Below are 15772 nucleotides of genomic sequence, written 5' to 3' on the forward strand. Positions count from 1 at the left end.
ATGCTGGCGGTATCGATGGCTATTTCTTCTTAAAGATGCTCCCTAATATCCCAGTGACATTGGCTGGTGATGAAGAAGTAGCACTTTTTTCAAGTTCAATGATGTTCGATGCAGCTGTTGTGAAGTCACGGAAAGTCTGAATTTCAGTGATGCCCAGATTTTGCCTGTTGGTGAGCTGAAATGTATCATCTGGATCAGTAAGCTTCCGAATATTGAGCCCTCGAACAGAGCTGAGTTGCCGAAGATTGTCTTCAGATTTTCCCAAGTTAGGTAAATGGGCATTGATGCTGAACTGAAGACCATTACCCAGAAACCGTGGCCGAGCAGCCAAGAAACCCAAACTGGGATCTCGTCGGAAATTGAGTTTCTTATCCATCTGGCTCATGACTGAGCACAGACGATGGTATGCTTGACCAATATTTCCTGGCTTATCCTGCTCAGGTCTAAACAAAATTCGAAGATGTTCTTGCACGTTGATCCATGCTGCAAGATTTCCATCTGCACTTACGTACACTCCTCTTCCATTTGGCCAGTGCTTTCCATTCAGTAGGTTGTCGTAGTTATCATTGGAGTCAGATAATGGGATTAGCAAACCTGATTGACTAAGTTTGGTTCTTATCTCAGAATTTTCACCAAGAACATCTGCCAAGCTGTGGTATTCACTTTCGGCATTGGAGTTGTCCTCTACTTCATCCTCAAGGGATATTTCTTCAAGAACCGTATGGATTTTACGTTCCACAGACATAAGATCAGTTAGAGACAAACTTGCCGGTAACTGATATTCAGATAAATTTCTACTGCATTCTACTCTACTAAGTGTGACCCATTTTGCCGATGGATCGATGTTGACAGGTTTTACGTCCGTATTTACTTCGTCGTCATCATCATCGTCGTTGTCGTCTTCAAGGTATTTAATTCCTGGATGAATATACAAATCATAGGATACGATTAGTCCATGTAGGTCTTTAACTATAGGTAGAAGAAGATCAGAGAATACAACGTAAGATTCATAATCTGGAGCAACCACTCCTCCATTATGTGAAGTGATTTCATCGAGTTCATCATCAGTTGGCAGCTTCTTCGCCTCGGGCCACAACACGTCAAGCAATGTATGGTCCATGCGCGTAACGCGGGTACGTAACCTGTTGAAAACAGGTCTCTTGAGATGGCGGCGTAGAAGTACACTTGCAGTCTCTGAGTACCCGTTCACCACCTCGCCTTCCAGGACCAGCTCGTAGCAGCGCTCCAACGTCGCCAAAGTATCGGCATCCTCAAGGTCACGCCGTGACGTCACCGTGTCGTTCGGGACTGTGGTACCAGTCCCAGTATCGGTTATCAGAATACATATATTACACAAGACTGGATACATATTCACACACAAATACGATAACTCAATCTAAAATATTATTTTTGCAACTGTGCTTTGTCAGTGACTATAGGAATACCGAGACCAGATGTTAGTGAACAGCGGGGAATATTTCCTGAACGATATTGCTGTAAATGTGGCTACCTCATTTCATTTGATAAGCAATTCAACCCTTTAAGTACTCACAGTAATAAAATGAACGTAAACATGAATTTACACCGCTCATCGTGAGGTACTGAATCTGGCATGGAAAATTAAGTACACTGACTGACAGAGCAAATGCAACACCAAGAAGGAGTGGTTCGAAAGGGATGAAAGTTGGGAAAAAAACAGAGAAGGCACGGACGAATAATTGATGTTTATTTCAAACCGATATGCAGGTTACACAATGCGCACGGCATCGACTCAGTAGGATGTAGGACCACCGCGAGCGGCGATGCACGCAGAAACACGTCGAGGTACAGAGTCAATAAGAGTGCGGATGGTGTCCTGAGGGATGGTTCTCCATTCCCTGTCAACCATTTGCCACAGTTGGTCGTCCGTACGAGGCTGGGGCAGAGTTTGCAAACGGCGTCCAATGAGATCCCACACGTGTTCGATTGGTGAGAGATCCGGAGAGTACGCTGGCCACGGAAGCATCTGTACACCTCGTAGAGCCTGTTGGGAGATGCGAGCAGTGTGTGGGCGGGCATTATCCTGCTGAAACAGAGCATTGGGCAGCCCCTGAAGGTACGGGAGTGCCACCGGCCGCAGCACATGCTGCACGTAGCGGTGGGCATTTAACGTGCCTTGAATACGCACTAGAGGTGACGTGGAATCATACGCAATAGCGCCCCAAACCATGATGCCGCGTTGTCTAGCGGTAGGGCGCTCCACAGTTACTGCCGGATTTGACCTTTCTCCACGCCGACGCCACACTCGTCTGCGGTGACTATCACTGACAGAACAGAAGCGTGACTCATCGGAGAACACGACGTTCCGCCATTCCCTCATCCAAGTCGCTCTAGCCCGGCACCATGCCAGGCGTGCACGTCTATGCTGTGGAGTCAATGGTAGTCTTCTGAGCGGACGCCGGGAGTGCAGGCCTCCTTCAACCAATCGACGGGAAATTGTTCTGGTCGATATTGGAACAGCCAGGGTGTCTTGCACATGCTGAAGAATGGCGGTTGACGTGGCGTGCGGGGCTGCCACCGCTTGGCGGCGGATGCGCCGATCCTCGCGTGCTGACGTCACTCGGGCTGCGCCTGGACCCCTCGCACGTGCCACATGTCCCTGCGCCAACCATCTTCGCCACAGGCGCTGCACCGTGGACACATCCCTATGGGTATCGGCTGCGATTTGACGAAGCGACCAACCTGCCCTTCTCAGCCCGATCACCATACCCCTCGTAAAGTCGTCTGTCTGCTGGAAATGCCTCCGTTGACGGCGGCCTGGCATTCTTAGCTATACACGTATCCTGTGGCACACGACAACACGTTCTACAATGACTGTCGGCTGAGAAATCACGGTACGAAGTGGGCCATTCGCCAACGCCGTGTCCCATTTATCGTTCGCTACGTGCGCAGCACAGCGGCGCGTTTCACATCATGAGCATACCTCAGTGACGTCAGTCTACCCTGTAATTGGCATAAAGTTCTGACCACTCCTTCTTGGTGTTGCATTTGCTCTGTCAGTCAGTGTATGTTTCTTTCTTAATCTGTTTTACCCTCCAGGGTTGGTTTTTCCCTCGCCTCAGCGAGGGATCCCACCTCTACCGCCTCAAGGGCAGTGTCCTGGAGCGTGAGACATTGGGTCGGGGGATACAACTGGGGAGAATGCCCAGTACCTCGCCAGGTGGCCTCACCTGCTATGCTGAACAGGGGCCTTGTTCGGGGATGGGAAGATTGGAAGGGATGGACAAGGAAGTGGGAAGGAAGCTGCCGTGGCCTCAAGTTAGGTACTATCCCGGCATTTGTCTGGGGGAGAAGTGAGTAACCACGGAAAACCACATCCAGGATGGCTGAGGTGGGAATCGAACCCACATCTACTCATTTGACCTCCCGAGGCTGAGTGGACCCCGTTCCAGCCCTCGTACCACTTTTTCAAATTTCGAGGCAGAGCCAGGAATCGAACCCGGGCCTCCAGGGGTGGCAGCTAATCACACTAACCACTAAACCACAGAGGCGGACATATATTTCTTCTTTTTCTTTTTTACGTATGGCTTGTAGTGCCGTGAGCGTCCGAGACATGTTATGTAGCTGCTTTTCCCGGTACACCCCAAGGGAGATGAGCTACATGCACCACTGTGTGAGAGTGTTGTCCGTGTGTGTAAGTGTAATTGTGCAGGTTAGGAATCTGAAGAAAGTGACCATGGCCCTGAGAAAGGTACCCTGCCGGAATTTTCTTGCAGATGAAATGGGAAACTACGGAAAACTATTTCGAGGATGGCCGACGGGGGAGTCTGTCTTCACAGTACAGAGCTAGCAGCCATAACTGGCCGTGCCTTAACGCACTGAGCTGACTTGTTCGGTAGTTAATGTCGACAGGGTTGTAATCTTTCAGCCATATTGTTCATAGATTGCACGGATCATTTACTGAAAGAAGTAAAATGTGGTGGGGAAGGATTCACGTGGATTGATGTATTGTAAGTTGCGTGACTTATGCCGACAATTGGGTCTTGATGGCAGACTGTGTCGAAAATGTAGAATTTAACATCTTGTAGCGTGAAAAGAGGTGCAGTGATATGATATGAAAGTTAACATTTCCAAGACTTAGGTTATGATAGTTGGGAAGGAACCTAAGAGAACTGAATGTCGGGTAGGGAATACAAAACTGGAACAGGTGGATCATGTCAAGTACTTAGAATATGTATTCTCCCAGGATGGTGGTATTATAAGTGAAACCAAATCAAGGTATAGCAAAACTAATGCAGTGAGCTCGCATTTGTGATCAACGGTACTCTGTAAGAAAGAAATGAGCTCTTGGAGGAAATGTTATTTACATCGCTCTGTTTTCAGTCTGACTTTACTGTACCGACTGGGTGAATTTAGGATATCTTAGTCGTAATTTGGAAGTAACAGGCATGGTTTCGGCACAAACAAGCGGGAATAAGCAGGAGGGTATTCAGAATGAGGAGATACAAAACTAACAACCGACCCTACCCAATCGACCCCCAAGACATCGAGATGAGAGCTAGAGGACAAAGAGTACCGTAAATTATTATGTTGTATGCAAATTTTTAGCAGCTAATGGTGAATAGTTTCAAAGAGGAGAGGGGACAAATATCTTGACTTGGATAATCACAATATCTATGTAGATTTTGATGCAGATAATAATAAACTAATAAGGAATAAGCACTTAATCATTTTAAAAAGTTGTAAGAATACTTTTTTCAGAATATATTTATACATTTTTACTTTCGTATATTTATAATACACATATTGCACCCGAATGTATCACATTTTGCTAAATGATCATTTTCTAAATTCATCAAACTATCAGTCTGTAAAATATGATATTTACGTTGCATGAAATAAATTGCATCTTGCAGAGTAATTTCTTGATGTATTTATACCAAAGTATATGAACGTAGATTTCACTTTTTACAAAATTACATCCTGATATATAGGCTATGCATTATAAATGTAGAAATACATAAGTATATTATGAACGTTTTTTCTTGTTATGATCTTTTCAAGGTGATTAAGTACTTATAGCATATGAGTTTGTTATTGCTATTGTACAAAACTCCGCATAGATAACGTGATCACGTTAGATATTCACATATTAGACTCTCGGAAGTCTGGAAATTCTTCCTCTCCCCTCTCTGAAACTATTCACAATTAGTTGAAAAGAGTTTACAGACATGTTAGTAATTTAATGTACTTCCTGTCCACCACTTCTCATCTCGAAGTCTCGGGGGGAGGGGGAGGGGGTGTCGATTGGGTAGGGCCCTACGTGCGTATGGTAGGGTCATGTGAGGTGACTAGAGGAGGATAACGGACTCCAGCATGGAGGTTAAAGAGGCAATTAATTTTATTGGTGCTAACGTTGATTTTGTTTTTGACAGGCTGAGTGCTCAGACGGTTGAGGCGCTGGCCTTCTGACCCCAGCTTGGCAGGTTCGAACCTGGCCGTAAAAGTAGTTAGTGAGACTTAAAAGCGTCGATGTCGAGGTGCCGGAATGTTTTAACGTGCCAGTAAATCTACCGACTTGAGACTGACGTATATGAGCACCTACCAATACCACCGCACTGAGCCAGGTTTGAACCTGCCAAGATGGGCTCAGAAAGCCAGCGCTCTACCGTCCGAGCTACTCAGCCCGGCGTAAAAGAGGCAGAAGGCAACGATATTCAGACACAGATTTTAATGATTTGAAGATAAGGGATGTGAAACTAACTGAGTCCACATTGTTAGTTTCAAATAGGAGATTGTGCAGGCGCATAGTTCATTCATAGAGGTTTGCAGACTGAACGTTGTATGGCAAAACAGTCTATGATAAAAATATATTTCTGTTTGTGATTTTCGTTTACCTCATCTTCCAATGTTCAGAAGTGTTGACCAGCTAGAGTCCTCAATGACGCAAGCTCTTCGGTTGGTCCTGTCATGTTAAATTGATGTCGTGTTGTGTAGAATGGTAAACTACTTACCGAACTGACGTACAGTACACACACATGGAGTGGAAAGACATGTTTCATCCAGAAACCGGAGTATATAACTATATCGTTGTAAAAAGGTTTAGTGCAGCAACGAGATGAAGGAATATGCAAGCTAAGTTAAGAAGCGCACTGATGTACTAACGATAGTCTAACTAAAGAAAAAAGTAGGTTAATCCAGTTTATTGATGCACCAGTCATGCATTATATTTAATAAATTGCCACCAGGCAAATTCCCACACTCGTTCGCGTAGACTACGTATAGACAATTAAATTCGTCGTAGAGAAATTTTGAAACTTTTTTGCAAAATTTAATTTTAAAAATATAATGTAATTTATAAAATGAATGATAAAAAATATGATATTACATTATGTTACGATATATCATGTTCAGACGTTGTTTATAAGCTCTGGGAAAGCATTCTTTCTGATGTGATTTGGGTAAGGTATTTTGTGTGTGACGGAGCCTCATTTCCAAGGACCCCTCGGGAACTACATATCAATCGACCTGGCGTTCCATGAGGTGCTATCGATATGAATGGGGCCTACTGCAGGAAGAATGTAGAATCAATCAATCAATCAATCAATCAATCAATCAATCAATCAATCAATCAATCAATCAATCAATCAATCAATCAATCAATCAATCAATCAATCAATCAATCAATCAATCAATCAATCAATCAATCAATCAATCAATCAATCAATCAATCAGCTGCATTTTGTACTGTTGCCCTGGTGGAAGATTCCCTGTCAATTGTTTATCCAACTTTTTCTTAAATATTTTCTAAGAACTTGGAAATTTATCGAACAGTTCCCTTAATAATTTATTCAAATCCTTTACTCCTCGTTCTATAAATTAATATTTGCCCCAATTTGTCCTCTTGAATTGCAACTTAATCTTCCTACTCTGATTTTTCATCCTTTTAAAAGCTCCACTCTAGCTTATTCGTCTACTTATCTTTGCTAGGCAATGAAAACCTCGTAATTCCACTCGAGAGAAAACCACGTTTCTCCTTTTGTCTTGTTAAGGCTTGCGGCGTTGCCTGAGAAGGAACAGAGGACTCCAATGGTCGAATAATTAGGCTACCATTAAGCACTGAAAATGCCAGGAACAGTTCTCCAGCCATTTGACCGCTCAGTTTTGGACTTCTTCCGTAAACTTTACTCCGAAGGATTTACGAGGTTTTCTTTGCACAGCTACGGTTATGTCATTCCACGGCATACTTCACTGACAGCTCGAAGCATACCACATAGTCGAACATCTCGTCTCCTTGCTCCCAAGTCTTCTCAGCCCAAAGTTTGCAACATTTTCGTAACACTACTCCTTTGTCAGAAATCACCCAGAACAAATGTGCTGCGTTCCTTTGATTTTTTCCTGTTCTTGTATCAAGTAGTCCTGGTGAGGGTCCCATACACTGGAACCATATTCTAACTGCGCTCTTTCTTTATTTCTTAATCTGCTTACCCTCCAGGGTTGGTGTTTCCCTCGGGCTCAGCGAGGGATCCCACCTCTACCGCCTCAAGGGCAGTGTCCTGAGCGCGGGACATTTGGTCGGGGGATACAACTGGAGAGAATGACCATTAACTCGCCCCGGCGGCCTCACCTGCGATGCTGAACAGGGGTGTTGTGGGGGGATGGGAAGTTTGGAAGGGGTGGTCAAGGAAGAGAGAGGGAAGCGGCCGTGGCCTTAAGTTAGGTACCATCCCGGCATTTACTTGGAGGAGAAGTGGGAAACCACGGAAAACCACTTCCAGGATGGCTGAGGCTGGAATCGAACCCACCTCTACTCATTTGACCTCCCGAAGCTGCGTGGACCCCGCTCCAGCCCTCGTACCACTTTTCAAATTTCGTGGCAGAGCCGGAAATCGAACCCGGGCCTCCGGGGTGGCAGGTAACCACACTAACTACTACACCACAGAGGCGGACAATTGTGGTCTTACCAGATATTTGTACGTCCTCTCCTTTATATCTTTATTACAACCCCTAAATACTCTCATAACCTCGGGAAGAGATCTGTAACCTTTCTTAACAACCTCGTTAATATTATTACCCCAATGAAGATCATTCCTTATATTAACACCTAGGTACAGTACTTACAGTGTTGCCCATGAAGTACTATCACTCCATCAACACAATAATTGTCCGGCTTCATAGCTAAATTGTGCTAAAGCGTGCTGGTGTTTGGTCACAGGGGTCCTGGGTTCGATTCCCGACAGGGTCGGGAATTTTAACCAAAATGGGTTGATTCCGCTGGCACAGGGGCTGGGTGTATGTGTCGTCGTCATTAAGATTTCATCCTCATCACGACGCGCAGGTCGGCTGCGGGCGTCAAATCATAGGACCTGCATCTGGCGAGCCGAACTTGTCCTCAGGCACTCCCGACACTAAAAGCCACACGCCATTTCATTTCAACACCATAATTCAAACTGAGAGAACTTTTCCTCTTGGTGAAACTTACAACTTGACTTGTCGTCCCATACATTCACACATTCACGTTGTCCATCTCACAACATTGGTTAAGTTCCTCTGTAGTCGTTCACAATCCTGCAACTCATTCACTGCTCTATACAGTATAATATCATCCGCAAATAGCCTTAACTGTGGATCCAGTTCTTTCTTCTTCTATCGATTTTGGCCAGCTGTGGACCACGTAAATAACTCCTCATGATTTAAACTTTCTTTGGCGCCAGTACTCCTTCATCCTCCTGCTTGCTGCTTCTTTTCTTTCAGCCGTCCATTGTTGTTTCTTCTTGGTCGCTGTTTCTGGCTCTAGGAAACCCTTAAATGTGTGTAGCTTGTTTCTGAAGGTGGTTCTATTGTGGATGTCTTGATGTGTGATGTTCATTTCTTGCAAATCCTTCTTCGTGTTAACAAACCATTTTTCATAAGAGCTGCCTTTCCTATTGGGCTTGTTGAAGTGGTTAAAGATTTTCTTGGCAAGTCTGTTATCAGGCATTCTTGAAATATGTCCAAAAAATTTAACTCTTCGCTTTCGAATGACATCTGAAATCCTACTGCATGTTTTATATATTTCTTTGTTACTGCGTAATCGATATGTGTCCGTACATTTCTTTGGACCGAGGATTTTTCTTAGAATCTTTCTTTCCTTCTTCTCGATTTCTTCAATGTCTTTCCTGGTTGTTAATCCCAGGCATTCTGAAGCATACAAGCACTCTGGTTGAATTACTGCCTGATAGTGGCGTAGTTTTGTCCTAATAGAGATCGCTTTCTTGTTATATGTGTTTTTTGTAAGGTGGAATGCAAGCTCCATTTTTCTGGCTCTCTCACGGTTTGCTTCTTTATCAAGCCCATTAGGTTGTATAATCTCACCAAGGTATTTGAATTTAACAACTTTATCTATCTTATCATTGTTTGTTGTTACTATGTATCTTGGGGCTTCTTTAATGTTGGTCATGAAATGTGTCTTTTCAAATGATATCTGCAGGCCAGTTTTCATTGCTACCTCTTTTAAAGTGTTAACTTGTATTATCGCCGATTCAATATTTTCTGATAACAGTACAAGATCGTCAGCAAATGCTAAGCAGTTGATAGTGATGTTCTCTTTCTTGTATCCTATCCTTATTTGGTCTTTAGATCCAGTTCTTTATTGATATCATTTATATGTATAAGAAAACACAAAGGTCCAATAATACTGCCCTGCGGGGCTTTCTTAATAATTACGGGATCAAATAATGCTTCACCTACTCTAATTCTCTGAGTTCTGAAAATGAAAACCTACAACCTGTATTCCAGTCATTGACCGGATCAGGTATGTAATGAATGCAGCAGATATAGGCTGTTACTACGATGGGGTCACCACTCCCAAAGTGATTTATTAATGACTAGCTGATGTATCCAGGCTTCGCTACGGAATTCTACATTGTATACAGAATTCTAGGTTAGGTAGTGCACACGTTGTGAGCAAGTTTGTATTAAATTGCATAGCTCTTAACGTTACCCTAGAAACCTGACGGGGAAATCACCAAACGTCTTTTCTCATATGAAGACTGGGTTAAGGAATTTTCATTGTAATGGTAGGCCCGCTTGCCTACGATCAATCACAATCAGGTTGGGGAGTTTTCATTATAATGGCAGACATTCACTCCCCACCTGCCTGGTTACATCCTCAGAAAGACTGTCTTAGTGTTTTCCCAACTAAAATGAACATAGGTCATTACAATGACGTCAGTAGGAATGGCGTGATTAAAAGAAATGCTTCCATATGAAATACTCGATCAACTGAAAAACCACAGATTTTCTCACTGCCGATCTAATAGTCCAAAATTCCAGAGCTGGAATGACCAAGCCGCAAACAGCTGTGATCCGTGAACACTTTTTACGTCAGGGCGGGGCTCTAATAGTGGAGAGTACCAGGGCCAAAAACATGCCCTTTTACTAATCTGTTTCCTAGGAGTACCCGATGAGCCAGAAAATCTCAATTCACTACACTGGCGGCGGAAAAATCTGACTTGGAGGCAAATGTTTCCTTCAAGCCAGAGAAGAAACCTCCTCTTCACTGCTAATTTGGAATAAAATGAATGTAGAATTGAATGAAAGTGAAGAGGAAGAAGCTTTTCTTAAGATACGGCTCTTTTCAGGGTTGAATTTTCAGTTACTTAGTGAATTGTGGTACTATAATTTGGAATAGGCCTAAAATTGTAATTCTAGACCAGATCATAAGTGAGCCTCTGCCTTACGTGTGCACACTGCTCATTCAAAACAGCGCGTCAGAGTACTGGTCGAATAGCTGGAATACTATGATGAACCAGTGTGTTATCTACCAGCAGTATCAGAAAATGTATGAACCAGAGGAATGGCACGCTAAAGAAGAAAATTTTTTTACTCCCCAGCTCTTTCCCGCCAATATTCAGTCAGGCTGATATACTCGGTACGCAACAGTAATCCCATCTATCGGATTTCAGTGTCAGCGTAGGAGACAAATAACATCACAACAAACAATGGTCAATGTTATTGTTGATGAATGTTATGCACTTTCGATATTGTAGGCCTTCACATTTAGTTTTCTTCCGACTCTGAAATACCACTCATCATAGTCGGTACGGTAAAACTGAATAAAACATAAATGATCGGAAATTGTATTCTCTATAACTTTTGTTACGTAGTACTTGTCGATAGGACCAATAACACAGGTATTTAAAAATTAAATAGTAGGCGCCTTCCCCTAAACTACAATTTCATCCAGGGCGAATAAAATTGTTTATAGCTTTGACTGTAGTTTCTTATTCCCTGACTCTATATACCGATTTCCATTCAATTCTGTTAACCTATTTTCTCGTGGCTCGGCGCTGATATGGACTTAGCAACAAAAATACAAATTCGCGAATATCTCTGTTATCATAGCCGGTATGGTAAAAATGTATAAGACAAACGACCAGAAAAGTAATTCGATATAACTTTAATTATATAGTATTTATCGGTAGGACTACTAATAATATAAATATTTGAGAATTAAATTTTAGGCCTTCCCCTAAACTACCATTTCACTGAGGGTGAAGAAAATTATTTACTGCCTAGATTGTAGTGGCTCATCCCCCGACTTTACATACCGAATCTCATTACATTCTCTTCAGCCGTTTCCTTGTGATGCGTGTAGCCTACATACATACATACAGACAGACAGACAGAAATTACAGAAAAGTAAAAAGTGCATATCCTTGTTACTGTGGACATGACCGATACAGAAGTACCATTCTTTTCACATTCTGGGCAATGTACATATAAAACTCTTATTTTATATATATAGACTGATAGATGCTATGAAATGAGAATGGAGAGTGTTGCTGGAATGAAAGTAGACAGGGATAACCGGAGTACCCGGAGAAAAACCTGTCCCGCCTCCGCTTTGTCCAGCACAAATCCCACATGGAGTGACCAGGATTTGAACCATAGTATTCAGCGGTGAGAGGCCGACGCGCTGCCGTCTGAGCCACGGAGGCTTACTCTGGGAGTTATATTTTCTAGAAATGTAGTCACACATTCAACCACTCTTTTGTTTAGCCCAGTAGCCCTCATTTTCGTCGGCAATTTCCCGTGGTCTACCCCATCAAGAGCCTTGGATAGGTCAATAGCGATACAGTCCTTTTGACCTCCTGAATCTAAAATATCCGCTATATCTTGCAGGAATCCTACAAGTTGAGCTTCACTGGAATAACCTTTCCTACACCCGAACCGCCTTCTGTCAAACCAGTTTGTAATTTCGCAAACGTGTCTAATATAAACAGAAAGAATGCTTTACCAGAGCTTACAAACAACACATGTCAAGCTGACTTGACTGCAATTAACCGCTTTATGTTTGTCCCCCTTTCTCTTGTACACTCGTGATCAGAAGAATTCAGGGTGGAAAGGAAAACAGGTAACATTTAGGCGTAGATTTTCGCCAACCCTGAGGATGGAGAAGAAGCAAGCAAGGCAGCGTCGCATGTGTTCGTCTTCCAGGATGTGCGACTTGTGACGTTACGCACTCAGAGGTCATTCCCAACTCCATTTTATCGGGAACTGATTAAGATGTTTCTATGGTTAAACGTTCTGGCTACGCCGAATTCTCCTAATCAAGGAAAAACAATTAATTAAATGTAATTTAATTGTGAAGAAATGTTCACGATGTAATCCCGCCCCAATACGTATGGCATTTAAGTGTTTGATTACTGCTGACTATAACTCCCATAGGAACGGTTTTTCAAACACCCTTGCGTCTATGATGATCATAATTATTTAATGCCAGGTTATTTTGCTTTGGTTGTTTATAATAAAGTACATTATTATTTTATTATTAATTATTATTATATTATATATTTATAATTTAAATTGATATAATAATAATACACCCTATGGGAAATAAACTCATCAGTTATTTAATGTTCAACGGCTTTATAAAGGTGGAAACATGGTCATAATGAGAAGGAATATTTTAATTCTACATGGTAGTTCGTGGAGAGAAGAGAAAAGAAAAGAATAAAGGAAAGCAAAGAACAGAAAATAAAAGACTGACCTACTTAGCACGTTTACCCATGTGGGTAACTTCTGGCCCTGTAGGTATTTTCGGCAGTATAGAATAGCACACAGCACCTGGACCCATTCGAATACTGATCATGATCAGTCTCGCACGAATACGGATATCTCATGTAATTCAGTGTTTCCAAACTGCTAAAACAACTGAGTTACAAACAGATGTTAAAATGCTTCAGTAGTCGGCGACTGTTATAAACTTTCAGTGCATTCACACTACCGTCTTACTAGAAGATACAGTTTGGTTTTAGATAAGAAGATACCAAGAAGAGGGCACGGAGAGCCTTAAAGCTCACCACACGGTAGAGCGTCCTCCTTTTGCCAATGGTCATTGACTAATTCACTTCGGTACTACCTCTGTGTACGCGAGACGCGGAGCCGCTGCCACGTGGGCAGAGTGACTTTGTATGGTCACACAGACCAAGAACAGTGAAAGCTATTTCAGTGAACAGTGTTGTTTAAAACCAATTACATTAAATTGCCAAGTGCGGGATGGCACTATTTCGTGCAGTAACTGTGCAAACCAAACTTTCCGCCGCAGTCTGGTAATAAAACGAAGGACACTTTCCGTATATTACCATCGGTCGGGTTGCGATCGCGAGAGAGACTGTTCGTGTGCAATTCGTATCCGTGGGTCGCTATTAGATACAAGTATTGAACCCCAGATACTCATATTTGAAAGTGAATAGGGTGTCTTTATTAATTTATTCACGTAGGCTTCTTAGTAATAGCCTGAAGTGAGGTCATTGCAGTGCGACGTGCACATATAGCGGTGAAGAGTGACTGACTGTACATATGTGTGTTGCTGTTCTACAGGGACCTGTTTCAAGAGGATGAATTCATCAGGAGAAGAGAGAAGAATTGATCCACGTGTGCAAAGTGTGTTAGCTATGGAGTAGAGAGCAGTGGTAGCGATTATGCAAACCGCTAACGACGTAAGAGAGATGCAAAGATAAGTGGCATGTGATATATAAGTGGCATGTTTTATGAAATACATTAAATACTAGTGAGGATTAGGTTAAGGATTTTTAGTGTACATTTTTTTTTTGCTATTTGCTTTACGTCGCACCGACACAGATATGTCTTATGGCGACGATGGGATGGGAAAGGCCTAGGAAGTGGAAGGAAGCGGCCGTGGCTTTAATTAAGGTACAGCCCCGGCATTTGCCTGGTGTGAAAATGGGAAACCACGGAAAACCATCTTCAGGGCTGCCGACAGTGGGGCTCGAACCCACGATCTCCCGATTACTGGATACTGGCCGCACTTAAGCGACTGCAGCTATCGAGCTCGGTAGTGTAAATTTCAGTCAGATGGCATGATTTCATTTTCTATGTTAGTAACTGTAAATATGGGCAGGATTGGGCTGCGTGTTGTATTTTTCTTTTTATTGCTCTATAATTAGCTAGTTGGGAAACCGAGGGAGATGATAGGTTCATTTGATTTTTATTTTGTGTGTATTTGTGAATGATATATATTTAGTTTAGTGTTACTCCTGTGTTTTCTTTCTAGAAGGGTTAGTTAGCCACAATCATTAATATTAAGAGTAATACACTCGCAGCGTGGAGATTAAATTTATTTAAATTACACAGGAATTAGATTCAGTTAGGCTGCTTTGTCTGCATGCATTTTCAGGAGCTGTATGGTGTATGGAACTGCAGATACGTCGTTGAGTTTAAATAGGATCTTTGAAATAGAGTGGAGACTGTTTTGGGCAATGGTCAAGCAGGGAATCGAACCTTAAATAGTAATTGAAGGGCTGATAATAATGCAGGATAAATATGTGAGTGAAATGCCTGCTGAGATATAAATTAAATCAAGGGCAAGTACAGTGTGCATGCTGGTAATATTGTGTTAAATATGTGAGGATAGAATGGGCCTTAGTATTCCGAAATGGAGAAATATTATTGAGAGGTAAAAGATGTCGTGAATGAAATGTCAGACCAAGAGATTACTTTGTGTGTTGAGAAAGAAGTTAGCATGCCTGCAATGTGTATGTCTGTGTGTGAGCCCAAGATAGTAGTGTTAATATATGTGCTCGCTGTCAAGGTCAGGTTATCAGTTCAGAATTATAGCCCAATTGTGAAGTGAAAAGTTGTTTCCGTGCGAGACCATTTTCCAAACAGTTACCAAGTCTAGAGAGTAGTCTTGTTTCTTAATATTTAAAGCTGATTGCCAAGCATGGAGCAAGGAGAGGAAAGATGACGATGGGCGCTGGCCTGCGCTCAAGTGCAGCGTAATGGACGGGATTGTTGTCCGTTGTTTTCTATGTGTATATTGCATTATTTGACTTGTTTCTTTTCAGGGTTGTGTACTTGAGTGATATATTGTATTTTTGTCTGATATCTTGTTGTTAATGGGGAAACAGCCCGTATGCTGGGTTGATGATTAAGGTTATTCTAGTTCCGTCTAAATCTTTGGTGAACCGGATTCACTTGTAGAGTCAGTGTAGTATGTAAGCTATTTTACCCACCTGATCCAGTGTAGATACTTTGTTTATTTATCCCGTAACTATGGTTGCATATATAGAGTAGAGGAAGGGCACTAGTATTTAATCGTATTTCATAAATTCATGTAGCGCAATCAATCGAGTGAGATCACGTGTAGATGTTCTTATCGAGTACAATCCTCCCAATTAAATAACTCCGTAAATTGAGTTTGGTCCACAACGTAACTCCATCTAAACATGAACTCTCACATTGATTTGAAGTGATATTTAAAACTGATTAATTTTGTAATTTTGTA

The 15772-nt window shown here is 42.4% G+C and overlaps 1 protein-coding gene across 1 annotated transcript in view; it reads right to left on the reverse strand.

Annotated features, from left to right (window-relative positions):
- Positions 1 to 15772, reverse strand: part of LOC136863713 (uncharacterized) — a 562466-nt gene that overhangs the window by 181978 nt on the left and 364716 nt on the right. Inside the window, exon 13 of the mRNA XM_068226053.1 lies at positions 85 to 1308. Coding sequence (XP_068082154.1) covers positions 85 to 1308 — 1224 coding nt within the window. The remainder of the gene's footprint in view (positions 1 to 84; positions 1309 to 15772) is intronic.

Source organism: Anabrus simplex, chromosome 2 (genome assembly GCF_040414725.1).
Source record: "Anabrus simplex isolate iqAnaSimp1 chromosome 2, ASM4041472v1, whole genome shotgun sequence".
NCBI lineage: Eukaryota > Metazoa > Arthropoda > Insecta > Orthoptera > Tettigoniidae > Anabrus > Anabrus simplex.